Source organism: Rhineura floridana, chromosome 1, assembly GCF_030035675.1.
Source record: "Rhineura floridana isolate rRhiFlo1 chromosome 1, rRhiFlo1.hap2, whole genome shotgun sequence".
Taxonomy (NCBI): Eukaryota; Metazoa; Chordata; class Lepidosauria; order Squamata; family Rhineuridae; genus Rhineura; species Rhineura floridana.
In genome coordinates, this window is record NC_084480.1 from 93,857,137 (window position 1) to 93,878,619 (window position 21,483).

Genomic DNA, 21,483 nt, shown 5'->3' on the forward strand with positions numbered 1-21,483 from the left:
ATTATGCTATTAATCTTCAAGTGAACATGCTTAGAACTGCAGCTTTATTTTAATTTCAGTTGTATGTGAAAAATACCTTTCCTTAAAATAATCACAGAGGTCCAGCAATGGGTAGAGCAGATGTGGTGAGCCTCAGACCCAGGACCAAATGTGGTCCTCCAGGCCTCTCTGTCTGGCCCTTGGGACTCTCCCCAGACCACACCCATCAACTGCATGGCCCTATACACTGTTCTGGTGCTTTTGTTTGGCTGGAATGTGAACTTGAACTGTAACAATGCCTCTTGCTTGCCCGGATGACAGATGGAGAAATACACATATAAAGCTCTGACTCTTGCATGGCTGGAGTGTAGCCTGCTGCAAAAAGTGCCCCCTGCCCACTTTTACCTCTGGCCCTGCCCTTAACTGGCATGTGGACCCCAGAAGGTTCTCTATGAGGGAATCTGGCCATGAGGCTAAGAAAGGTATCCTACCCCTGGAATAGCGGGCAGGGGAAGGAGGAAGCTATTTGTCTTGGAGGTGTTCACACACACACACCCGGCCTCCACTTCTGATGCTGCTTATGCAAGTTTTGGGATGCATTCCACAATTTATTTAAGGGATTGGGGGTACCCCATAGAAAAGCCTGGTACCCACCAGATGCTGGCTATGCTAGCTGGGGCTGATGGGTGTTGTAGTCCAAAACATCAGGAAGGGTTCCAGGCTAGGGAAGGCTTTGCTACAGTGTGTACTCCAGAATCCTTTGCAATGTGTTGAACTGCTTCAGTGGGCATGTCAATTTCTACAGAAGGTAGGAAGTTTGGAAATAATGTTTCTAAACAGTAATCTTCCTTGGGATATGTCCGGGTTGCTGATTTACGGCACAAAGCTTAAATTATTTTACAGGCCTTTTGAATGGTGACTTGACCTTTTTCATACTTTAGACCCTTTTGTGGGTTATATTGTGACGGACAGGGATAGTTTCCTCCCTTTTCCATCATTCGCCAATCCTGAAATTAGAATGTTGAGAAGGGGAGAGTGAAAAAGACTGTTTTGTCAATTAAGCAGGGGATTCAAGATTAGTGTTGTAATAAAGTTAGATGAAAGTTATGGGGAGATGAGTTGGGGGCCTTAGAAGAGAGAGGGAGACAGTTTTTTGGGGGGCTGGTTGAGAGTAGGTTAATATGGAAACATTGAGAAGCCGAGTTCAGGGAAAGATGAAGAATTGTAACATCGTAACCATCATGCTGATGTCCCAGTTATACACGCTTGTCCTAAATAAGTCCTTGGTTTAAAAAAAAAGTTTTCCTCTTTGTTTTACATTATTGCCTAGATCTCTTGAATGCTGCGGGAATACATTATTCCTAGAACCCATGTGGTACTGGTCACGCATTTAGGGAAACATTGGGACACACGTCACTCATTTATTCTACTCTTCCTATTTTAGTGCAGTCACTTTACGGGCTGTCAGTAACTTCAGGGTTACAAAAGGTAGAGGTGGAACAGCCAGCTCCAGTGGGGAGAGAATACAACTAGGGGAGTGAACCTGGTTGTACTCACCTGGGGCTTGGGAAAGAGGCTGTCATAGATATATTTGCCTTTAATTTTTTTAAAAGGCTATTATAAGCAGTCCTTATAGCAAGATCAGGCACTATAATAGTGGGTCCTCCTTTCTTCTGTCCTTGAAGGGATATAAGCTGCTCTGTATGGTGTGGTTTAGTCTGCTAACTGTTCCTGGAAGTCATATGGTGGGCCCAGAATTCAGGTTTAGCATGGATGGGATTGCTTATTTGAACAGTTGCATTACTCGCAGTGCTAGATTTAGGAACAAGCCAAGTAAACCATGGTAGTGGGGGGGGGGGCATCATGAAGGCTGCTAGACTCCTAGCATCATCCACAGGTTGCCCGACCTCGCATCACACCTCAAGAGGAGACAATGAAAGCTAGCCTACCAACACATTCTGAAGTCCCCTTCCACATCAGGCAGTTTCCACTAATCCCCTCCTTGCCACTTTTCCCACCACTTTCCCCCTCTCTATTTTTTAATGGTATAGGGCAGCCTTTCCCAACTAGTGGGCCTCCAGATGTTGTTGGACCACAACTCCCATCAGCCTCAGCCAGCATTGCCAATGGTCAGGAAAGATGGGAATTGTGGTCCAACAACATCTGGTGGCCCACTGGTTGGGAAAGGCTGGTAGGGCCTCTGAATCTTGACAGGGTTTAGGGCTTCAGCATGTCTTAATCCTGGCCTTGGCTATTCACATCCTGTTAAAAGCAATTATCATACACTGACATGGACGTGATTCTTGCTTCGTCATGTCCACTTACAACAACAAACCCTCTGTACACTTGTGCATTATGCTGCTGAGTCACAAAACAGTAGAAGTTAGTGCTGGATGATGCGGGGATGCAACTGCATGTGTGCTCCTGGTGCTGCTCCTGGGCAGAGCTACCTTTGCAACTGCTACGTTGCAGTCTTGACTGTAGCTTTTCTGAGGCTCTTTAATTTAATTTGCTTTTAGAATTCTTAATGTTTGATTAGGGGTTAGTTTATTTGGTTAACAAAAACTTTCGACCAAGTAAAACGGTGTCTTTTTTAAAAAAAATATTGTAAATGCTCTATAGAACAGGAGTAATCAAAAATGTTCCTATGATAGTCCCTGCTGCAAAACATACATGAATTGTCTAAAGCATGGGTGGAGAACGTCTGGCCCGTGCAACAAACTTGGCCTGTTAGGCTTCCCCATTTGGCCCACCAGGCCATTTTGGAATACCTATGCCCACCTGCACTATACCTGATGTCATATATTATTTAAAGAAACAAATAGCTGGAGCAAGATACACACCCACTACCCCATCAGCTGATGGATGGTAGGAAAGTGCTGTGCTCAAGGAGGGGGAAGTGATTTCCATTCAATGAATATCACTTCTCCTTCCCAGCACTGCTCTTTGAAGCTCTTGGCGAACTTCGGAACCCTTTGCGAGACTCCCCGTACTCCTTTGCACCAACACCATTGGGAATGGAAAGAAGAAGCATGGGGAGAATCACAAGTCATAGGTCTAGCAGTGCCCCTTGCATTATGATTCTTAAGCTTAGGAACCCTATGCAAGGGATTTAGACAGGTGCATGGGACAACCTTATAGCAGTGTGGGCTGTGAAGAAGGCTCACTTCACAGCTTGATTGTATCCTCTAGTAGCTGACCAGAGGAGTTAATGTTGAACAGTTCGGAGATTACTGACTTCCACTGTAGGGAAGGGGTCTCTAGAGCATTTGAGCACCCTCTGTGACCAACTGGCTACACACTTTGAGGATAAACTCGCTCAACTTTGGAGTGACCTTCACTCTGCTGTTGTTGCAGCTTCAGATGAAGTTCCCAATGCTGGAGTCAATGATGTGTTGTGGGATCAGTTTCAGCTTATGTTGTCAGCGGATGTAGACCAGGTGCTTGTACATACATGTCCGAGCATGTGCCCTATTGACCCCTGTCCCTCTTGGCTTATTAAATCTAGCATGAAGGGGTGGTCTATGTGGCCTTGAAAGAGGCAGTGGGCGAGGTCATTCCTAAAGAAACTAGCAATGGATCCCTTGGATTGGAATAACTATTGACCAGTCACAAATACCCACTTCTCAGGGAAGGTCACGGAGAGAGTAGTGGTGGGGTAGCTGTAGGCGTTCTTGGATGACACTGAGTATCTAGATCCATACCAGTCTGGGTTCAGGCCTGGCCATGGGGCTGAGCCATTGGTTGCCCTGATGGATGAACTCTATAGAGAGTGGGACAGGGGGAGTACGACTTTCCTCTTTCTCAATCTCTCAGTGGCTTTTCATACCATTTACCACGGCATCCTCCTGGACAGGCTCCATGGAATGGGAATTGGCAGTGTGTTACAGTGGTTCCAGTCCAGACACTAGCATTTGGTGATTGTATTCTGGGCCCCTGGAGCTTGTGCTATGGAGTCCTGCAGGGTACCATCTTATTCCCAATGCTATTTAATATCTATATGAAGCTGCTGTGAGCTGTCATTAGGAGTTTCAGGACAAGGTGTCATCAGTATATTGATGGCACTTAGCTCTACTTCTCTGTAACATCTGAATCAGGAGAGGCTGTGCAGGCCGTGGACTGGTGCCTGGATGCAGTGGTGGGATGGATGGAGGACAATAAGCTGATCTTGAATCCTGGCAAGACAGAGTCACTGTGGGCGAGTGATTACTGTGTCTGAGAAATTGGTCAATTGCATGCCCTGGACATGGTAGCACTCCCCCTGAAGGAGGGGGTATGCAGTTTGGGGGTGCTACTGGATCCAGCTTTGTCGCTGGAGGCCCAGGTAGTCTCAGTGGCTAGAAGTGCCGTTCATCAACTACACTTGGTGATACAACCATTTGTTGACTATGAGAGCTTGGCCACAGTAGTTCAGGCATTGGTGACTTCAAGATTGGATTACAGCAATGCACTCTATGTGGGACTTCCCTTGCACTTGACCTGGATACTGCAATTAGTGCAAAGTACAGCAGCCAGATTGCTAATATAGATTGCTGTCAGCGTATAACACTTTTGCTCAGAGATCTGCACTGGTCGCCAATTTGTTGCCAGGCCAAGTTTAAGGTGTTACTATTGTTATAAAAAACTCTTAACAGCACAGGACCAGTTTACTTGTGAGACTGCCTCACCCCATCTGTGCCCACTCAAGCACTTCACTCAGTGGAGCAGACACTGTTACAGGTGCCACATAATATTTGTTCTGCACTTGTAAAAATGTGGCTGCACCTACTATGGAAGGCTTCTGTTCAATACTATGAGAGCTTTCCTGTGGTGTCCTGTAAGGTTCCATCTTGTCCCCCTTGCTATTTAACATCTATATGAAGTTGTTAGGAGCAATCATCACGAGTTTGGAGTAAAGTGTTACCAATATGTGGATGACACTTAGCTCCAGCTGCCTGAATTGGGAGAGTCAGTTGAGGTGCTAGACGGATGTCTGGAGGCAAAGATGGGCTGGATGTGGACAACAAACTGAAGCTGAATCCTGAAAAGACAGAAGTGTTCTGTGTTTTAAGTTCTCAAGTCCAGGAGACGGAAAGATGACCAGATCTGGATGGGATTACACTCCCCTGGAAGGAGCGGTTTCATAGCTTGGGGATACTCCGTGATCCAGCATTATCACTAGACTGGCTCAGGTGGCTAGGAGTGCCTATTTTCAGCTACAGCTGGTTCACCAGTAATGGTTCCTTTTGGACAGAGATGACTTGGCAACAGTATTTCATGCTCTGGTAACTTCCAGATTAGATTGTTGCAATGTGTGCTACATGGGGCTGCTCTTGAAGACGATTCAGAATCTTCAACTGATCCAAAATGCAGCAGCCAGATTACTGGCCGGTGTTTTTTTTATTTTAGAACTCATATAACCCCTATCCTAAAACAGTTGCCTTGGTTCCCAGTTCGTTTCCAGGCCCAATTCAAGGTGCTCATGTTAGTGTTTAAAGCCCTAAATGACTTAGGCCTCAAATATCTCAGAGATGTGTTCCTTCCTTGCAGGCCCTCTTGGGTGTTAAAATCAGCAGAGGGGGCCCCTTTGGTAATTCTAGCACCCTCAGAAGTTTGGAGGATGGTGGCCTGGGAGAGATCTTTCTCTGTGGCAGCCCCTAAGTTGTGGAATGCCCTCCCTACAGAGGTACATCTGGCACCTTCGCTATAAGGTTTTCGGCAAATGCTAAAGACACACCTCTTTACCCTGGCTTTTGGCTCCTGAGATGTTTTCAGAACCCATCCTATTATTGTGATTGAAATGTGTTTTCTTTTTAATCCTGTATTTTAGATTTTGTAACCCGCCCTGGGACCTATTGGTGAAGGGCGGGCAAATAATAATAATAATAATAATAATAATAATCTTTGGAACTCCCTGCCTATTGACCTCAGGCAGGCACCATCACTGTATATCTTTCAGCACCTGCTTAAAACTTTTCCGTTTAGGAAAGCCTATCCAGACACACAGATGTTGATCTGTTTAAATTTTGTTAGTTAGTAGCTGTTTTAGTTGTTTTAAATATGTTTTTAATTACTTGTTTTTAACTTTTATGGATAATTTTAATGTTTTTTGTAAACCACTTAGAAGTCTTTACATTCAAGTGGTATATACATTTTGATAGATAAATAAATAAAATTATGTGATGTCATTATGTGGTTGCCCCACCCACCTGTCAAAGTGGGCCTGCAGGGTCTCTGGAGTCACCAAGGCTTCCCACCCTTGGTCTTAAAAAGGGGGGAAAAGGTTATGAATCTGTTCACTAGTTAATTAAAATATATATATTTAACTGATGATAAAGTGGTTTTAAAAAATTGAGTAAAGCTTTTCTGTGATTCTCATCCATGGCTTAAAGCAGCAGTTACATCCTGTAGCTGCCAAAACTACCATGATATTTAAGAGGAGTGAGATGCTTTTTCAACCACTGAAAATTAGCTTGTTTTTGTGTTTTAAAAATATAAGACCTGGTACTCTAAATTCAGGGAAGGAGTAGCATTTGTATTTAAAGCAGAAATGAATCATTTTGCTCAATGCTGAGTGGTGGCTGTAAAAGCTTTGTATTCCTTACTTGTTTCCTCCATTTGGCTTTAAACCTTTACTTGATGGTTATAGAGGACATCTTGAACATCTTCAGTAGCACTGGGATATTAATCAGGAAGTGGTAAATTTGTTATGCTAATTTGCTACTCAGTGTGGCTGTTCTAACTTCTAGAAATTGTATGGTGTTCTTTATGCACAGAGCATTTAACAGTTATTAAAATGGCAACTTTGACTGTCTTCCTATTGTGGATTACCATGACTGCAGCTATATGAAATTAATAGCTTATCCAGTGTCTTGTCACCAGAATGTTAACCCTTTCAAGCACATTCTGTAATGGTATTTACAGAAAATGATTTTCTGGCCTCGCAATGAGGTTTTGCAGACACTGCCACCAAACAAACACTTCACTGATTGGCTGAAATCCTGAACGGGCGGGGTTAAAGCTACGAAGTGCTATACAGTAGTTTAAAAAAAGATTTAACCGGGGGGGGGTGCCTGACATTTTTGTATATATCTCGAGAACCGCACCAACTAGAAACTTAATTTTTTTTTTAAATGAAAGCTGAGAATCCGGGCTAGCCGGTCGCCGGGTGGCATGCTTAGAATCCGGGTAAAACCTGGCTATCCGGGCAATATGGCAACCCTAATAAGACGACACCCGGCGTATAAGACGACCCCCGACTTTGGAGAAGATTTTCCAGGGTTAAAAAGTCATCTTATATGCCGGAATATACGGTAGAATCTTTTATTTATTATTTATTTTTCTGTTATATCCCACCCTTCTTCCCAGAAGGAGCCCAGGGTGGCAAACAAAAACACTAAAAGTACTTTAAAACATCTGAAAAAAACAAAAGACTTAAAATGTATTAAAACAAAACATCTGAAAAAACATCTTAAAAAATCTTAAACATCTTTAAAAAAACAATTTTATAAAAACATCGTAAAAAGCAGTTCTAGCACAGACGCAGACTGGGATAAGGTCTCTATTTAAAAGGCTTGTTAGAAGAAGGTCTTCAATAGGCACCAAAAAGATAAAAGAAGATGGTGCCTGTCTATATTTAAGGGGAGGGAATTCCGAAGGGTAGGTGCCACTACACTAAAGATCTGCTTCCTGTGATGTGCTGAATGGACCTCCTGATAAGATGGTATCTGCAGGAGGCCCTCACCTGCAGAGCATAGTGATAGACTGGGTATATAAAGGGTAAGACAATCTTTCAATCTTAACCTAGTCCCAAGCTGCGTAGGGCTTTGTACACCAAAATTAGAAACTTGAACTTTTCAGAAAATGAATTTTAGGCACAGAGAATACGCTGCTTCTTCATTCCTTGAAGATACATGAAACAATAAAGAGAGGGATTTTCATTCAATGTATGTTTTGAAACTTTTTAAGTGATTCCTTCCTTCCTCATCTCTTCCTGGCAAGTTCTTTGCTTTCTTGCTCTTTCAATAAGAGTTTCAGAATGGGTGATCCATATAATATTTTAGCAATATTTAGTAAAAGTAATCAGACCCCTGACTGATGCTCTCATATTACTGAATTACAAATGGTACATTGTAATTTCGTTCTGTGTGATATTTTATTTTGAAACACTGAAACTCAAAATCAATTATTGTAAGGCGACATTGGTTTCATGTTAGGAAATGTTTGTAAGAAACATAAAAAACTGAAACATGTTGCTTGCATAAGTATTCAACCCCTGTGCTGTGGAAGCTCCCAGTTTACACAGATGAAAGAAATTGCCCTATGGAGGACACAATGACTTTACCATTGGCCTCCACCTGTGAACCATTAAAGTTGCTGTCACATGGTCAGGATAAAAACCCCACTGTTGAAGCATCATTGGTCAGGCTGTGGATCTGAAGGAAAATGAAGACCAAAGAGCATTCTACAGAAGTGAGAGATAATGTAATACAAATGCATAGGTTAGGAAAAGGGTACAAACTAATATCCATGTGTTTGGATATCCCAGTGAGCACAGTTGGATCAATAATCAGGAAGTGGAAGCTGTATCACACCACCCAGACACTGCCAAGAAAAGGCCGTCCCTCAAAATTCAGCACTCGAACTTGAAGGAGACTTGTGAGAGAAGCCACAGAGAGGCCAACAATCACTTTGAAGGAGCTACAGAGTTCAGTGGCTGCAAGTGGAGTAATGGTGCACCAGTCAACCATATCAAGAGCTCTGCATAACACTGGCCTGCATGGGAGGGTGGCAAGAAAGTAACCATTACTCAAAAAGTACCATCAGGACTGGAGTTTGCCAGAAAGCATGAGAGTACCCCGGCAGTGATGTGGGAAAAGGTTTTGTGGTCAGATGAGACCAAGATAGGGTTTTTTGGCCAAAACTCAAAGCGCTATGTGTGGCACAAACCTAACACTGCTTATACCTCAAGACACACTATCCCTACAGTGTATGGTGGTGGCAGCATCATGCTGTGGGCATGCTCCTCATCAGCAGAGATTGGGCATCTTGTTAAAATTGAAGGAAGAATGGATGGAGCAAAATACAGGGAAATACTGCAAGAGAACCTGCTTCAGTCCACTGAAAAACTGAAGCTTGAGAGGAAATTCCCTTTTCAGGAGGACAATGATCCCACGCACAAGTCCAAAGCAACATTGGAGCGGCTCAAGAACAAAAAGGTGAATGTCCTACAGTGGCCCAGTCAAAGTCCTGATCTCAATCCCATTGAGAATCTGTGGTGCTATTTGAAAAGTGTGGTCCACAAGTGACGTCCAACCAACCTGAACGACCTGGAGCGAATCTGCCAAGAATGGTAGACATTGGGTGCAAAGCTGGTACATACCTACCCCAAAAGACTTAAAGCTGTTATTGCAGTAAAAGGTGCCTCTACCAAATATTAATGTTGGGGGGGGGGTTGAATACTTATGTAAGCAACATGTTTTGGTTTTTTTATGTTTCTTACAAACGTTTCCCAACATAAAACCAAGGTAACCTTACAATAATTGATTTTGAGTGTCAGTGTTTCAAAATAAAATATACAGAACGAAATTACAATGTACCATTGTAATTCAGTAATATGACAGCATTGGTCAGGGGTCTGATTACTTTAAGGGACTGTATCTATTTGGTGACCTGGGCTTTTGAAACGGGAAGAAGACTTTTACATAATGTATAATAACCCAAAATAATAATTGGAAAGGTTCGTTGTGTTAGTGATCTGGATTTGATTTTTGGGTAGTTCTTGTTGCTAATCTTCTGTATGCAGTTGTGATGTATCTTATATACTTATTTGTATGAAATTGTTCAGAATGTATTAGCCTGTTTGTGTTGCTGGAAAAGGATATATGGCAGCCTTCTTCAACCTGGTGCCCATGAGCTGTTTTGGACTGCAACTCCCATTATCCCTGACCATTGGCGATGCTGGCCAGGGCTGATGGGAGTTGTAGTCCAATACATCCAGAGTGCAACAGGTTGAGGAAGGCTGATACATGGAATACTTGGTAACAGAGTAAAAACTATGTCCTGAAATCAGGTATCATGGCTTTTATTTTGCTTGATTAAAAATTAATACATAAACATGATCATACTTAAAAGGCCAAACGGTATTTGCTAGAGTTCTGCAGTTTTTTATGCTAACAAACTAGAAATATACTTTGAGATTAGTTCTGTAGCTGCTGCTTTTCATCCCCTCTATTATCTCAGGGTTTAAGAGAGAAATCCCTTTCTTCTGTCTCCATTCGTCTGTTTTAACTGAGAAATAGCTCCTGTGTGCCCTGTCCTTCCTTGTCTCCTGCCTCCATCACAGTTCTTTATCCCAGCCCTGCATTAACTTAGTAACAGTGTTTCTTTTTCTCAGGCTTGGCACTAATTATGTTCCTTTGGAGGGCAAGCCTTCTTGGGTTCTACCCTCAAGAATTGCTGTAATTCAGGTCATCTCCAGGACTCATCTCTGTGTACTTTAGTTTCTCACCTTCTTCCTTCAGGGTAAGCAGCTTCCTTCATATCTTGTGGTCTTTAAAAAAAAAAAAAATCCTAGATTCAGTTTGCCAAATTTTAGAGATGTAGCCTTGTTTTAGATGGAGCTGTTGAAGCAGGATCATCATTGCTGATGTAACATTCAAATATCTAACCCTCTCCATTAGTAGTTTCAGTTACACCTGAAAATTTTTTTTTAAATTAAGTTCTAGGTTAATGTATGGGGATTTAATGCGAGCAGTATGCTTCATGTGCAGTTTTCACTAGTATTCTGCCTCATTTTTCCAAGGAATTAAATGTAATCATTTTCCTTTATCCTCCACTGTCTCAAGGTTTGCTTTCTTCCTGTACATAAGTGACTTTTCCTTTTTATACTTGTTTCAGAAGCAGCATACTGGGAGGGAGGGAGCCACTATGCAATCTTCCTGGCAGGTTGCTGTTGATTACTGGGAGGGAGGGAGGCAAGGCAACAGGGAAATCAGTGCAGTGCAAACACTGGCAGGAGTGCCCCACCAGTGCATTTGCACTACACTAACCTATCTACTTCTTCACACCTCTCTGTAAGGAACAGTGACCCACCTGCTGAGAAAATAGGATAGTGGCTCTGCCCACCTGGTGAGCTGCTGCTTCTGGTTAGGATGCTTCTGTAGACTTGATTTTTGCAGTGTTGTTATTCTTGACAGTAAGTTGTGTGTGTGCCCTGGCTTAGGACAGTAATTTCTGTTTTAATTTTTCCCTGTCCTTTTTTTCACCTTTGTAAAACTGATGAAGAGGTTTATGTGAAAACAAACCGTTTGGGGACATACATGAGCAGGCCCTGGTTTCAACTTTCTCTAAAAAGAAAAAGATCCACTTATCTTTCACAGGTCTGTACTTGACCACAAGCCAACTGTTTTAACTTTAACTCAAATCAGTTGCATATTGCATTCCCCCAGAATATTGCATGAATGAGGGAGTTTAGAAATAGTTCAGTGTACTGCTTGGGGTTGGTGGAGATAAACTGTTACCCAACTGTTAACCATAGTTAAGGAATCGGGCATGGACCTCCCCTCTTGCACTTGAATCCCCTTCCCTGCCTATACAGTGGTTCAGTATCTACCAATATTAAGCATGGTCAAGTGGGCATGGAGAATATACATCCAAGCAGGGAATTGCTGAGGACTGGATCGTGTGGTCCCGTGGACCGCTCTTAATCCTTCTTCCACAATTATAGCCATCTAGTGTGATGTCTGCACTATGTCTTGGACTAAGTTTTGAAGGAAATAAATCTATTGTTTGATGAGAAATTCACAAATGTGTGTAGACTTGCGTTGCAGGTTGATCCAATGACAGTTCCTGGAAACAACAACAACCATCTGTGAAGATATATAATGTTTTTACATGCTTGTGTCTGACTGGGGGAGTGGGGAGTAATAACTTGTAAGAGCTAATGTAGCTGGGCCAGTGAATAGTTAGGGAGAATCTATTGCCAAAGCATTGTTGAAATTAAGTAGATATAGACTTGATTAGTGCCTGTAAGAGAGATCATTGGGTATGAGATAAGTGTAATAAGAATCAGGATGTTATATGCTTGTGATCTTAAGCATTTTTTTCTGAATAGAAAAAAAAACATTATGTAAGCACTTGGTTTTTAAAAAAGCATATTTGACAAAGATTTCAAAGATTATTACTGGAATTTAGGAGTTTTTAGCTATGCTATATGTCTTTTTCATTGTACTTGATGAAGTAATTTTTCTAATGTTAAACTATCTTTTTATTTTCATAACTGTAGGCATCCTCTTCCTGTCAGAAACTGTCATTCCTTTCTCAGAGAAGCAATATTTATTTAAAATAGTAGTTGCTAATCGGATAAGACCTTAGATTTTTTGTTTTAGTTTTTTTAAAAAACATAGTCTGCAATTTTTAAACTCTGATTTTAATAGAACTTTTTTGCTGGCTTGCCAAGGGCCACCTCCCTGATCATCTGTAATTAATTGCCTAATGAAACCAGCATGATCAGGAGAGTTTGTGAAGTCCATTGTATTTGCCTAGCTGAAGAATGTAGCAAGGCTCGCTAGTTGCTTTTCATGTCTCTAGGGGGAGAGAATGAGATTCTGTCCTGCAAGTCATCTGCATTTATACAGCCTGGTAAACACAGCAAGACTCGGCTGTTTTGTTAATCTTGGCTCTAGCAGGGAAAGAGACAACTGACATGATCACATGCTTAACCTATATTGCCCTGAATTATGATTGTGGGCTTGTATTCTTCCAGCACATTCTTACCATGGAAGGCATGGAGACCTTCAATATGATAAATGGTATCCCATAAACTTTGTTGATATTATAGGTGGTGTTTTCCCTCACAGCAAACATAACAAGCCAGCCATATTCTGAGCCTTGGAAGAATGAATGAGAGCAGCCACCATAAGCACTGCAGTGCAGGAATGCAGTGGAATGCTAATGACAGCTACTCCTTGTAGTCATCTCAGAGTATAGTGAGGAGGCAGTCTCGGGCAAATAGACTGTGGTGTAAATGGTGACCATTGCTTCCTTTACTTGGAAGGCTGTCTTAAAAAGGGATGGGCCCTCATTAGAAATGGGTTTTCTTTCCTAATCCGCTATTATGACACCATCACAACATTCTTGCTGAAGAGATGGTCCTTGTTAGGAGATGGTGTTAAAATGTTACCATTTATAAAGCATATAAGAACTTCCAGTCTTGCTGCCCTCAAGTCTAATCCAGCAGATGCCAGTTTACTTGCCAGATTTAGGAGTTTTACAGTTGATACTCCAACCACTTCAGATTTTAGAAGCAACCCCTGGAGAGGCATAGGGGAGCTATTGCTTCGAAAATCTGAGAAGTCTGTGTACACAGACGCACACACACTACCTGGTGTGTGCACATCTGCCTGCACATCTCTACTCAGGGGCGTCACTAGGGGGGTGCAGGGGGTGCGGACCGCACCAGGTGACACCATCAGAGGGGGGTGACTCTCAGCTTTAATTTTTAAAAAAATTAAGTTTCTAGGTGGTCCGGTTCTCGAGATATACATAAAAACGTCAGCTGCCCCCACTGGCATTACGCGGGGGGTGCAGAGTGCACCAGGTGAAACCATCAGAGGGGGGTGAGCCTCAGCTTTAATTTAAAAAAAATTAAGTTTCTAGGTGGTCCGGTTCTGGAGATATACATAAAAACATCAGCCGCCCCCTTTAAATCTTTTTTTAAACTACTGTATAGCACTTCGTAGCTTTAACCCCGCCCATTCAGGATTGCAGCCAATCAGTGAAGTGTTTGTTTGACCTGTGGCAGTGTCTAGTAAACCTCATTGCAAGCCCAGAAAATGGTGGTCTCCCCCCCCCCGTTTATCTGAAAATCTCATAAATTGGGTAAGTATATACATTTCAGTTTTTCCCCCTCTTGTGTGTAGTAGTCAGATCCTGGGCAGTGTTTTCAAAACCTTCCCAATACTTGCTTTTGTGGGGATAAAAGCATTGCTAATCCCATATGTCCAGAGTAAATCCCATTGAATTCAATAGGATTTACTTTTGAGTAGACATGGTTATGAATGTGCTGAAAATCAATGGGACTTTGGAGTGAATGTAAAAAAGAATTGTGTTTGTGTTCTCTTTCTGTCCCTCCCTCCTCCAGTCCTATTTTAAAGCAAGTAGGCAGGGCTTCCTTAGGTATTACAGTTTTTCTTCGGTAGGAAACGAATACTGATTTTTTAAAAACTAATACTGATTTTTCTGCAATGACCAACTGGTTTGACAATAAACTATTATATGGGCTGTATGTATTTATACATCTGCAGTGTGTGTGTGTGTAGTCTTTCCAACACCCCTGTGAGGTAGGGTTGGAAACCAACGCAGCTCACAACAAGAAATAAAGCCATTTAAAATCCAATAACCATAAAGCAAGAATAAACAGTTGGAAAACAGCCTAAATGATTCTGAATTTTGGGTTGGGTGAATGAAGTTTATTTATTTATTATTTGATTTATATCCCGCACTTCCTCCCAGTAGGAGCCCAGGGCGGCAAACAAAAGCACTAAAAGCACTTTAAAACATCATAAAAACAGACTTTAAAATATATTAAAACATCTTTGAAAATATTTTTTAAAAGCTTTTAAAAATAGAAAAGGCTTAAAAACATATTAAAAAGTAGTTCCAACACAGACTCAGACTGGGATAAGGTCTCAACTTAAAAGAACAAGTACCTTATCACTTGAGGCTGTAGTTCTCTGCACACTTCCCAGTTTGAGTAAGCCCCATTGAATACATTGGGACTTGCTTCTGAGTAAACAAACATTGGATTGCACTATAAATATATTTACAGATTGTGTAATTCATAAACATATTTGAGAGTCATGTTTATATAAATATTTCTTCATACTGTGTCCCAATAAGTATTTGATTTCACACTATGGTTGTAGATGCTTTTTTCCTCTACATTTTAAGTGTGCCCTTCTTCCTGGGAGTGGTCACGGTTCTCCATTGTTTTCATCCTGAGGGGAGGATAGGCTGAGAGATGGTGAGTAGCACATTTAAGGTCTCTTCACCTCCCCCCCTTTTTTATTTGTATTTATTTTATATTTCTCCAATATCTTCCCCTGGCTGTTTTTATGTATTTTAAATATTTTTAGATTAAATAAATAGGAAATCATAATTGTGAACCTCCCTAAAAGCAATTTACCTATCCTTATGTTTTGGCAAAGTGATGGTGTGAAGGCATGCTGGTAGAACAAGAGACCATGTTTGAGGCTTGTTATAAGGTGTTTGAGGACTTTGTCACACATTACTTTTTGAGACCTGTAGATTCATGTTGGAAAGAACATGTGCACGTATTGAATGGTGGCTTGGGTGCTGTTTTTTCAGTCTACGCTGCATGTGTAGGGAAGGTGATACATCATCTGGCAGCTAGCTTCATAACGTGAGAATGAAAAACATTTGGATCACCTTCACTTGTTTACTTTTCTCACTATTGAGACCACTTCATATATTACTTTTTCATACACAGAAATTTAATCTTTGTATAGGAAAAAGTATTTTGTAAAATATGAAGGACAGTGGCTGCCCAGTCAGTATAACCACTGTACAAGATCTACTCAGCCACTGTAATTACCTTTTTGTTTTGAGTGCCCTGTTGTCTGGGTCTTGGTTCAGGTGTGTATCCAACTTTGATGTGCTTATGGAAGGGGTGTGCAAGTAGTGCCCCCCCCCAAGTGTGGAGGCTTGGTCAAACATTGTGTGAAAGTCTGTGTGAAAGTCTGTGTGAAAGTCTGTGTGAAAGTACATATTTGGGAATGCCATCAGTGTAATCCTAAACACACTTAATAAATAATATCGAACTTGCACATCACAAAATATATTACAGTCATGTCCTTAAGCACCAGGAGGGTAGTCGACAAGGGGATCTTAGTCCCTCTGCTTTTTTGGGAGCAGGGTCCCTATGTCTCCAAGCATCCTACAGTCAGCATGTTAAAAGGGAGTGTGTTAGTCACTGAGAAGAGTCTTCTAATATGCTTCCTTGCCTTTTCTGCAGATTGGAGCCAATCAGAGTGAAAGGAGGTGAGTCAGCCACTGAGAAGACTCTTCTCAGTTGCTAACGCTCTCCACTTTCATGCTGATTGGCTCCTAGAGATGTTTGTTGTTGTGAGAGAATGCATTAACAAAGATCTCATTCTTAATCCAGGAGCAAAAAAGGGTGTATGTGGTTGTAACTATCATGAAGGGACTCTGCACTTCTGAATTTTCTACTAAACAACTGATAAATACCTATGTAACTTTGTGTCTGACTTATTATTAAGAATCACTTTCCATAATTGTAAGGAGGTGTGTCTACACCCAAGCATCCCAGGCCCCTAAATGAGGGGAGAGAGCAGCCATAGGGACATAAGCAGGTATCTTATTCCAGGGGTTCCCAAACCTTTCTTCTACGTAGACTACTTGAAAATTGCTGAGGGTCTGAAAGTATCTGAAAATTTACTATGGGCATATGCAAGATAATTAACTCCCATTAGTAATAAGAGCAAGAATTTGAGCTGTGCGTATGATATTGTAATTCAAAGGTGTAATTTTCATTTTACTAGTTGTTTATGTCACTACTATTGCCATTACATTCAGTGATATATGGGAATTACGATTTACGAGTAACATTAGTACAAAAAAACATTACTAAGGATTCTGTATGGTCTGGTACGGGAGGAGGTCCATGGGGGTGACACCATGAGCTACCGCACCAGGTGACACCAACCCTAGTGACGCCACTGTCTCTACTTCAGTATTTTGCTTGTTTTAGGACAGCATAGAGTTAAGGATAATTCGAAGCAACATTTAAAAAACCAAGACCATCCTAATCAGGGCAGATTTTCAGTACAGTGCCTCTAATTTCAAAGTTCCTTGGGGCTGCTGTTATACACTGACTACATCAGTACACATGGCCAGTGCATCTCCTATTTAAGATTAACTGTAAGAGCTTGTGCTGCTGAATGTACAGTCAGTGGTGGTGGTGCAGCAGAATTCCAAGGCCCCACTTAGCTGAATGAGGAGGAAGGGTCATTTCCCCCACATTTTGAAATAATGGAATACACATTGTCATCTAAACGGGTGGGGGAGGTCCCCATAATACCATTAACTCCAGAGACTAAAACTGCGTAGCTGTGCCACTGTGTTAGCACCTGTTCATCAAAACAGGACTTGAATGTTCTTGAAGCATGGCTTGTCTCTTCAATCCAAGTAATAGATAATTACCTTGTGTACAGCTATATTGTCTTGGGAATGCTAATTGGATAATCAAGACTTGCAGCTGCTGAATTATCTTTTGCCTATAATCTTATCCTTTGTCTAGCCTTCTAAAAGAATATAGTTGTTTAGGAAGACTGATTGCATAATGTTATCACCTGAAATTTATAAAATTTTTAGTAGTAAAAAATTGGGGATGGGGTTGAAGTTTAATAGAAATGTACAGTTGCTAAGCTATGCGTATGATATATTTTCTATTTTCATTTTTAATGGGCCATATTTCTGTAAATTTTCATTGCAAATTGTTTAGTCTTTAAAATAACACTTAAATAGGTACTATGACAAGAGTTTGGAAGATTACTTTTAAAAAGGAATAAATTACAATTACTGTTACATGGCCCCAAAAAGGAATAAATTACCGTTACAATTGTTCTGAAAAGAATTGATTACTTTATTGTTACTCAAAATTAATCACTACAATTACACTTGTTACTTTTTTAAAAAAAACTAGAGTGCCTACAAGGTGCTGGCCTTGGTTGCTGTACACTAAGTCGCCGAAAACAACACTAAATATAAACACACACAGAGAGGGGTGGTAAAATAGTTATTTTTATTCATAAGATCGCAATGGTGGTCTCTCCGCTGGTAAGGGTGGTGGGGAGCGAGGCTGAGACCAGCAACCCCACCCTCCACTCAGCCAGCAAGCATAATCTCTCTCACTTATCCACCTCCCGGACCCTTGCCTGCCACCAACTAAGGGACACCCACACAAGCAAACATTTTCCCAAGATGCAAAAAAGTTAAAACACTGCAAATGCAACAAAGTAGCCAGGGAGGGCGGCGAAGGCCACTTTGCATGCCAGGTGCACAGTATTCTCACGTGCGCGCGCACACACACATACACACAGTTTTCATCTTTTACCTCCACAGTTCTTTATCTCCGTTCTGCTGCTGCCTCCTTCTCCTCCTTTATCCATGTTCTTGCCCTCTGGCTCCTTTCTCTCTCTACGCCATTCTTCACCACCACTGCTCATTTTTTAAAAATAATTGGTTTCTCCACTCCACCCCATCTCGCTTTCTCCCTCCTCACTTCCTACCCACCCACAGAGCACGAGGGAAGAGCGATGCTGCACAGAAGCCCAGTTTGAGGCACATTATTTTCATCCACAAATCAGAGGAACAGAAGACTTCCCCTGCTCCCCTCCCCAAGTAATCCCCAGAAGGAATGCTGGAAACATTACAATTACTCCACAAAAGTAATAAAATTACTCCTTGTTGTATTACAATCAAAATGTAAAGGAATTACCCACTTGTTCCTCAAAAAAGTAATGAATTACAAACAATTCTTTTTTTTTTTTTGTAACTAAAGACTTCCAAGCTCTGGCTGTGACAATAGTCATACTTCATGTCTTGTGCTGATGGGGACTTCAGGCAATGACAACATTCTTGTATGTCTTTGACAAAGTTAGTTTTACATTGCCAGCATTTATTAGTTTACCACACTATAAAAGTAAATAAAAAGACTTGATGGGAGTCCATCAGTCAAACAGAGACTGGCTGTGGCAATCAAGCCACATATATTACGGTTTTGGTGTGGTTTCCACTAAAGTATTCATATTGCATGTCTGTTGTACCACTTGGTAAAAGCAGTGTGAAATGGTTCCAAAATGGTTGTACCAATAGTAACCGTAACAATAGAACTCCCTGGGTTGTTTATATGCCAGAATGTTGTGCCTGGTATAATCAACCTTACTCGTTTTAAAAACTGACCAGTTTGATGATTTTGATAATTTCCTGGGGCAAGTTTACAGCTCATGAAGAGTTGCAGTTCTTCTGCAATAACATTTTATGGAGCTTGAAAAGCACTTGCATATGCATAATGGTTTGTTCTTAGTTCCATTTTTACTTTTTCCCTGGCCTTGTGTGGGCCACCATGCTACGTTATAGCCACTCTTCTTTCCATTCCTCTGTATCATTGTATGCATGTTATCCTTTGTTCTATATTTGGGGGTGGCGGGTGCAGAGAATTTTGTCTTGCAGTTAACATTGTAAAAGTATCATATGAACGTTTCTTGTTTTCTCCTTCTGTCTTTCTGAAATAGATAATATATATGAGAGAATCTCCGGAAACTGTATACAGGCATTTATTGTCTGAAAATGTATCATATCTTCCTTTCAGGTAAATAAAAACATGTATTCAAACCATCTATCCTTTAAAAATATTAATTTTACACTTTCTTTGAAGTGGGGGGGGGAGAGACAATGATACCCTGATCATTTGGAGTTTCTAGATCAGCCTTTGTGAACCTGCTGCTCTTCAGATGTTGGAATTCTATCTCCATCAACCCCAAAGAGTATGGCCAGTGGGCAGGGTTGATAGGAATTGTACTCCAAATCATCTGGAAAACACCAGGTTGGTGAAGACTGCCCTAGATCAGGTTGGTGAAGGCTGCCCTAGATCTATTTGGACTACCAGCAGCATTTGAGGTTTCAAACTGGAGCTTTTTCCAGTCTGACCTACAGATGTTAGGAATAAAACTTGGGACCTTTTGCATGCAAAGCGTGTATGCTGGCACAGTCCAGATAAGGTGGTATAAGATTCTGGAAAAGTAATGTGTGTGCTACAAAACTAGATAACAGTTCAAATGTTCTTTTAATCCATATTTATCTGTTTGCTGTTAACTTATAGAAAACACTGCCTAGAGTATATTGTAACGAGGCCAGGAAGCTTAAAATATTTTGTCTTGCAGGGATGCTGCATTTGGTACCTGCAGTTTCCATCTAACGCTGCTTGACTGTTTTCATGCAATAAATAAGGTTAGTAACATAAATTCCATATGTGATCTGGAACCCTGTACTTTGCTCATAACTTTATGGGTCTCTGAACAGTTTTAAATCTAAAAGGTTACTCTTTGAAACATTGGAGAATTAAGAAGGGGAGAAATAAGCCAAAACAAATTATGGGTTGGATTCAAAATGAGATCAGATAGCATTGAAGGGGGGGCATCTTGTAAGTAAGAAAATGCTATCAATCCCCTTCTTTTTGCAGCCCCTCATACCAAGTAACACATCGTTCTAGAGGTTTCTCTGATCCTCAAGAGTGAGTTTTCACTGATCAGTGGGCCAGTTTAGCTTTATGGTGACCCATGGTTTAAACAAGTAAATTGAACTGAAGTGACCGGATTTTGGGGAGGCTGCAATGAGGAGGAGTGGGTCGGAAAGTTCCATTGTGTGACCAACCTCATGGATAACAGCCATACTGACAACCATTGTGGTGTAGTGGTTAGAGTGTTGGATTAGGACCTCGGAGACTAGGGTTTAAAGCTTGCTGGGTGACCTTGGACTAGTCCAGTGTCTGTTGTGAGGATAAAATGGAGGAGGAGAATAATGTATGCCATCTTCAGCTCCTTGGAGGAGAGGTGGGATATAAATGTAAGTAATTAGACTTCTATAGTGCTTATATTGAGTGCTTCACATATGTAATTTCACATATCTGTAAACCATTATACATAGGGAAAGTTTTTGTTCAGACAGGGAAGATGGTATATTTAAGACTGGTAAATGAGACATCTGGAAAGAGTTATCCATCCTACAAGGCTTCTATTTGTTTTAAAGTAATGCTCTTATGGATTTTAGGCTTTGCGGTATGGCTTCCTTGATTTCAATACATTTGATGTAGATGAATATGAACACTATGAGGTAAGTATCATTCTCTTTACTGATGATTATTTATAATTACTACTGAGACTGTCTTTGCATAAAATTGGCATGCATTACTTATAGCTCTTGATTTTTTCTGTTTTCAAGATAGTCTATATCTAAGTATGTGGAGTCAAGGAAAGTAAGGTAAATAACAAAAAGATGTTTCAATACACTTAAGGCTGTCGCATGACAGTGTGAGAGCATGTGGTCTATAATCGCAGATGAAATTGGAATTACACATCCTTATTCTGCAAAACCTTACATCAGCATTCCTCGTCATCTTCACTATGTTCACCGAAGCAAATATGACTAATGTCAGGGATATTTTATGGATGAAGTGAACAATTATTTTGTTTTCTTAACAGAGGGCAGAAAATGGAGACTTTAACTGGATAATACCAAAAAAATTCATTGCCTTCAGTGGACCTCACTCAAGAAGTAGAACTGAAAATGGTATGTTTAAAGGATAGAAGAGCATGGGGCAGAAACAATACGTGACTGCTTGTTATTGTTGGGCTATCGGCTATAAAAATCAGTTTCTGAAAAATAAAAACATGTACAGGTTTGGCTGATGTGTGTGGGTTTTTT

General features: G+C 41.0%; 1 protein-coding gene across 7 annotated transcripts in view; it reads left to right on the forward strand.

Annotated features, from left to right (window-relative positions):
- The window catches only part of CDC14B (cell division cycle 14B), a 76,641-nt gene that overhangs the window by 27,648 nt on the left and 27,510 nt on the right, over window positions 1-21,483 (forward strand). For all 7 annotated transcript variants that reach the window (XM_061626285.1, XM_061626291.1, XM_061626276.1 and 4 more), the window contains exons 5-8: window positions 19,296-19,372; window positions 19,944-20,010; window positions 20,830-20,892; window positions 21,261-21,348. In XM_061626285.1, coding sequence (XP_061482269.1) covers window positions 19,296-19,372; window positions 19,944-20,010; window positions 20,830-20,892; window positions 21,261-21,348 — 295 coding nt within the window. The remainder of the gene's footprint in view (window positions 1-19,295; window positions 19,373-19,943; window positions 20,011-20,829; window positions 20,893-21,260; window positions 21,349-21,483) is intronic.